We start from the raw sequence: 6,675 nt of genomic DNA, 5'->3' as shown, positions 1-6,675 counted from the left end.
GTTTGCATATTAAACCCAAACATCATGATGGGTGGGGTGGGGTTGTGGGGGGTTAATATGTAAACATAATGATGTTTGCATATTAACTCCCTCTACCCCACTCTGATAATCACCCTCATAATGAAGGTGGGTTGAGGGGAGTTAATATGCAAACATCACCCTCATAATGAGGGTGTGGACATTTTTGTTCCTAATGTTTTTGGTTGGGATACTATTTTATGTGGTATAGAATGAGCATCAAGGGAATTTAGATGCCTTGGCGTTAATTCATTGTGTGTTTTAGAAAGGTTTTTCTTGGACCATTTGACAAAGAAGGTAGATGTTGAAGCTTGGTTGTCTAGAGTGGGGTCAGGGAATTAAATGCAAACCTCATGGTGTTTTCATATTAACTCCTCTACCCCCACCCTCACATAATGAATGTGGGGTGCCATAATGTTTGCATATTAACTCCCCCTACCCTCACCCTCATAATGATGTTTGCATATTAACTCCCCTCACCCCCACCCTCATTATGAGGGTAATGTTTGAATATTAACTCCCCTCACACCCACCTTCATTATGAGGGTGATTATGAGAGTGGGGGTGGTTGCCAGTTAATATGCAAACATCATGATTATGAGGGTGGAGGTGAGAGAGTTAATATGCAAACATCATCACCCTCACCCTCATAATGAGGACAAGGCTGAGGAGAGTTAACATGCAAACATCATTATGAGAGTGATAAATAGAAGAGAGTTAATATATAAACATCATGATGTTTTCATATTAACTCCCCTAACCCCATTTCATCATAAAAGTGATATTTGCATAATAATAAATATAAAATAAAAAAATTAACATAAAAACATCATAAATTAAAAATTAATATACAAACATTATAACAACCCACTTTCATTATGTAAAAATAAAATAAAAAAGTTACCATACAAATATCATAATGTTTACATTTCTCCCCGACTCACTCCACACAACCAACCTCCAAAATCTACCTTATTTATCACATGGTCCAAGAAAAAGCCCTTTCTAAAACACACTATGAATTAAAAACCTTTGATTATTATTGAAACCACATAAAATGGCTTCCCAACTGAAACATAAAAATGTGCACAATGCTTCAACCGTAATAGCATCCAAAGTAAAACAGACAAAACTCTCATTTACGAACTGCAATAAAACTTCAATAGAACCTCCTACTGAAAACGTCCGAATAACCATAAAAGTTTAAAACCGTTTCCATTCAATGTTTATATATCCATGTACTAATAACAATAAAACCCCTTAGAATTCATTCAGATAGGGATGACATCACCACGTGGACACTTTGCAATTGAAACCCGCAGGTTCAATAACATCATGCATTTTCCAGTGAAAACGCATACGTACTAAATATAATTTTCATTTAAACTTTCCATAAACGAAAATAAAAAAATTCATCAAGTTAGTAGTTTTGGTAATTTATATTCACGGGTATGCTTTAAAAATAATTTGTATTGGGTGAAAGCTTATTTCTTATGAATTGTTAGTTTTGTTTTTTTAATAATAATAATGATAAGTTAGTTTACATAAATGGTTACTAAGGTTTTGAATTTTGATAGATTTCCTTGCTTCGTATATAAAAATTTATAAAATTTATTTTTTCACTTTTAACTAAAAATAATTTTATAAAAAAAAAAAAATTAATAAATTTATATTTATATTAACTCTACTTATATAAACGAAATGGATAGCAGATGACCTCATGCTTTTAACAACAGCGAATAAGGTAATCTGTTTTTTTTCTATGTTTCTGTCTCATTTCTAAACCCTTTTCCAATGAAATCTATTCTAAATCAAAAATTTGTTGAAATCACAAATAGGTATGACTAAATATGACGTATTAAAAAATTAAAATTAAAATTAAAAAAACAAAAATATTACATTTTAATTAAAAATTTGTTTTATCAAATTATAATAAAATAATATTAATCCATAAAGTTATTATATCCATCCTTCCAGCCATCTGCTATGAATGGACACTTTCCATCCATCTGCTATGAATAGAAAAATTGTCATACACAAAACTAACCAAAACTCGTGAAAAATACCACAGAAATTTTGATGTTGCGGTTTATTCATGTGGCCGGTGCTTTGACCGGTTTCTTCAATTCTTTTTTTAATAGGTATCTCACTTCCTCGCTCATAGATGACTTTATTTCATGTTTGTCGTTCTTTGAAATTTGGATCAGAAATTCGATGCTGAATTTCGTGATCGGTGGACACCGGTTCCTTCTGACAGCACCTAAGATCTCCGAAATCAACAATGCGATTGTTACATTAGTCAATTCTTCGAGCGCGCTAGGGAATTCCAGTTCTTTCAACCTCAAGAGCTGAGCCGCAAGTCCTATGGCTGCTTCCTGATGCTTGTCTCGTTTCTCTGTCACTAGCACCAGAACCTGTGAAAGTTTTACAATAAAGAAATTAATGGATACCAGGAAAATGTTTTTCCATCAAACTTCAGTGCAAGACTTTAATTTTCAAATGAAATATTATGAATTGAATACATTCTTCTACCTTGCGTGCCTCGATTTCACTCAATTGAGGCAGTTCTGCATCATCTGCGTGTACACACAGATTACGAAGAATTCTCGCGACAGAAATACCCCGCAAGGGGTCGTCCAGCATAGAGCTCAGTCTCGCCATCAAAGTCAGCTGATCGTGCCCCAACTTAGTTTTCATCATCAGTTGACAGTTGTCTCTATTCTCGCATGAAAGCAAATACAGGGCTTCTCCTGCTCCGGTGACGAGCCTCTCCGTTTCTTCGTTATTATCAATCTCCGCCAACAAAAACACAGAGAAGAGATTACCCAAAACTGCCTTATTATCGTCGCGGATCTTTATACCGTCCTCTGTTTTAGCAAGAGCCTTTAACATGTCGATGGACAGAATTAGGTGACCATGCTTGAATATTTCCCTGTGTTGAAGAATGCCCCACAAATTGCATATGCACTCTGAGTTTATCTTCATCCCCTTCATTGTTTGAGGTTCATATTTTTCCCTGAGCTTTGTGAGCAGCTCCAGAGCATGCTGTACCCTCTCTGTTGGCATTGAGGGTGCGTTGGGATATAATTTAATGACTCCTATAATTTTGGGAAGTAGGTCTTCGATGATGCTTTCGGTTATAGGGTGGTCTTCGACGGCTAGAAGTATCCGCAGCCCCAGCGCACTGAAATAGTCGTAGTCTGTGACATCGTACCCACTCGAATCCTTTTTAATAGTGTCGCTGTGGTACAACAAAGATCCAACGGACTCAATAAAGCTTGCGTTGGACGTCACTGGATTGTTATTCTGGATTATCTTCACCATATCTAACACAATCCCTGCAGCAGTTTTTCGAATTTCTTTCTGGTCCCGACAATTCAGCATCTGGATTAACCTCTCCACCACCTCTTGCTTCGCTCCTATAGCAATTAACGTCTGTTCCCTAATATCTTTTACTTTGGTTGTAATCGTAGACATGATTTGAGCCCCCCTCAGCTGTTCGTTATCATCGCTGGATAACAGCAGATCCGCACTGTATTGCACAAATTCCATTCCCAAACCATCCAAAACGCTTCCTTTGATGCACCGAGAATATGTCTCAGAGAAAAGAGAATAAATCTCGACGTCGGACTCTCTACCATCTCTAGTATCGACGAAGTGATATTTCGATTTCACCTTCGGAAACAAATATAGTTTGAGGAATTTCCAGCAGGCTTTCTGAAGCAGATATAGAAATGCGTCGGCCAGGGACAGCCCATAGAAAATATTAAGAGCCGATTTCCTATTCTTGGTACTGCTGTCTAAAACTACACCGTAGCTTTGCTTGCAAAGACGAAACAGAGACAACACGGCGCATACCAAACCCGACAGCCATTGCACACATAAAAACCATCTGCTCACGTTTTTGGCTTTGAACAGCCCCCAGATACAAGGAACCAGTGAAACCTCCGACTTGTTTAACGCGGTCTTATGTTGCCACTCGAGCTCCCGGCTTCGTCTGACGATGCGAGTACCTTCAATCAACGATATAATGGTCACGAACCAGAAATCTATCGTTTCTATAGATGTCGCGAAGCCTCCGAGGACGACGACGGTGGCCCAGATGAACGCCAAGGATGCGAGCCCGCTGGCTGTCTTTTCCAGAATGGCCAGCCTGACGGCGAACAGAGTAATTATCTCCTCGGGAGGTGCCAGGTGATTGCTCACGCCTGCGTGATTCCCCCGCTCATCAGCGTTTGTAGGTGACGCCATTATCTCCTCGGAAGGTGCCAGGTGATTGCTCACGCCTGCGTGATTCCCCCGCTCTAAATCAGCGTGTGTAGGTGTCGCCATTGGGGACGGCTGGTTGCGGATCCTCAATCAACCAATGAAAAGGTATCGGAAATATTATCCTGGCGAGTTTTATCCGTCTTTGTTTCAGCTAGGGATCCATAACTGATCCCGTAATCTCAACTTGCTCGGCATCATTTACAGTCTCAGAATGCGCACTAAGGAGTATTTTTAATTTATGTAGCCACTGCGCGTTATATTTTGTTATAGAGTATGCATGTATTTGGGCATTTAATACACTGTGGCAGGCTGGTTGGCAGGCTAGTCAGATTGTTATAGAACATGCATGTACCTGGACATCTAATGCACTGTGACAGGCTAGTTGGCAGGCTAGTTAGATTGTTATAAAACATGCATGTACCTGGACATTTAATGCACTGTGTCAGGCTGGTTGTCAGGCTAGTTAGATTGTTATAAAACATGCATGTACGTGGACATTTAATGTACTGTTACAGGCTGGTTTGCAGGCTGGTTTGAGTGGAAGGGATCTTGATGCAGGTTAGCCCTTGCGAGGAGTTGAATGGATCTTGATGCAGGTTAGCCCTTGACGTTAGTGGATGATTAGCTGTGCGTGATGTGACCTGATTAAAAGTAAAGCTATAGGAATATGGCTCGCCAAAATTTGCAGCGAAAGTCTTCGTGTGCGCTTGCGTGACTGGTTTTAAAAAACTCTCACTCTTTCACATGCGTGTAAGAGGCCTCGACATCGTCACGCAAGTGGGGTGTGACGTCGCCACGGTATGACGTTGGAAGCGCCTAATCAGCCATACATAGAGTATTCAATGCGTCGGGAGATGCACGGGACATAGCCCGCTAACACGTGAATTGCCTTTTCTTATTTAGTGGCGAGTTTCCGAATTCGCGTGTTAGCGGGCTATCTCCCGTGCATCTCCCGGCGCATTGAATACTCTATGTATGGCTGGTTAGGCACTTTCGTATGACGTTTCTCGGGAACGTCATAATCATCTCTTGTTTTTTTGAAGTTGGTAAAACCTAAGGGACATTATATTATAGCGTCCTTAGCCGAATCTTCGACAAAAGAATGTCATTTAATTAAATTATATTATTACCATTGGACACCTTTAAACCATTTCCAAAAAAGAGTTACCTTGTGTGTTATTATTTTACACATTGACGAGAAGAAAGTTATGTTGCGTGTTAATCTGGATTTGAATCCGTGGGAGACCTACATAATGGCGAGCAATAATGAAATGAAAGTAGGTTCAAGTTTCAGTGAAGTGATGATCTAACTCAATCATTTCCATAGTTTCAACTAGGTGCTTACCATTCTCTTTCCATATTGACTCCAATGTTTTTAAATGCATTTCTTAAATTTGGTTGAATAAATGTTGGTGGAAAATCAATATATTTGACTTTGTAGAAAGGAGTTTATATTGGCTAGGGTAAAACTGTATTGTTGTTTGACCATGGCAATATTGGCATCATAATCCTTGTTCATGATAATATCATTTAAGAAGTCAATGATAGGTGGCACAATTGGCTCCTCACAATTGTGAAATTCCCCATTCTAAATGTGATTAGACCATGATGCTATTGGCGTCATAATCCTTGTTCGTGAGAATATCATTTAAGAAGTCAATGATAAGTGGCATACTTGGTTCCTCACAATTGTGAAAGTAAAAGACAAATTCATTCACATTATGTTAGAAAACTTTATACTAAGAGTCTCGATTCATGAAATTTTGCATCATCTCCTTTTGTTTTAATTAGTGTCATCTGAAAAAAATGTTTCTCAAATAACCTATGCTATTGTTGTCTTAGCAGTGACATTGCCATTAAGTTAGCTTCCTTGACATTAAGCATAAATAAGTTTGTAGTTTCAATTGCAAATTTCATGTCTCCATTCCATTTTTTTATAGAGGGCAAAGATCCCTAAAAACTATAGATGAATCCTCATCATGAAAGCTAGGAGGTAGCTCATTAATCATCTATTCATCTAAGGTGTCATATCCATGTTGTTGGTAGCTTCACCAGTGATGCTTAAGCCTCATGTTAATACATTAATACTTTACATGGGAAACATGTGGTTACTTTTGTTTAAGGTCCATGTATATTGGCCTTGAATTATACTATATTGAGCCTACATGATGGTGCAAAATTTAGTATGCTAGAAATCACTAGAGAACATTTAGAACCAATCGGCCTCCTATTCATATCTATATATAAATCCATATATGTTTGTTCCACTCAGGCTAAATTAGATATGGGTGAGGGAATCCACAAAGGTAAACACGAGATCATGGATAGGGGATTTTTAGAGGCAAAACAATATCCACTATGTAAACTCTTTCTTCCTCGAATCTAGGT

General features: G+C 38.5%; 1 protein-coding gene across 1 annotated transcript; it reads right to left on the bottom strand.

Annotated features, from left to right (window-relative positions):
* Positions 1-2,055: 2,055 nt before the first annotated feature.
* On the bottom strand, positions 2,056-4,497 carry LOC149201983 (uncharacterized). The gene is made up of 2 exons (XM_089399873.1): positions 2,551-4,497; positions 2,056-2,432 (listed from the first exon to the last, which is right to left on the bottom strand). The coding sequence occupies exons 1-2, from the start codon at positions 4,348-4,350 to the stop codon at positions 2,112-2,114; spliced, it is 2,121 nt and encodes a 706-aa protein (XP_089255999.1). The 5' UTR covers positions 4,351-4,497; the 3' UTR covers positions 2,056-2,111.
* Between the last annotated feature and the right edge of the window lie 2,178 nt (positions 4,498-6,675).

This window comes from Pinus tabuliformis, chromosome 2_1 (genome assembly GCF_031772625.1).
Source record: "Pinus tabuliformis cultivar Carrire ecotype Pingquan chromosome 2_1, CPIR1, whole genome shotgun sequence".
NCBI classification, from domain to species: Eukaryota; Viridiplantae; Streptophyta; class Pinopsida; order Pinales; family Pinaceae; genus Pinus; species Pinus tabuliformis.
Note: the sequence above shows the minus strand (reverse complement) of the source record. Positions and strands in the feature narration are given on the sequence as shown.

Bases quoted from the DNA above. Each gene is read 5' to 3' on its own strand.
- LOC149201983 (XM_089399873.1), bottom strand. From the start codon at position 4,350: ATGGCGACACCTACACACGCTGATTTAGAGCGGGGGAATCACGCAGGC. The intron at 2,433-2,550 runs GTAGAAGAATGT...AAACTTTCACAG, and splicing joins GTGAAATCGAGGCACGCAAG to GTTCTGGTGCTAGTGACAGA.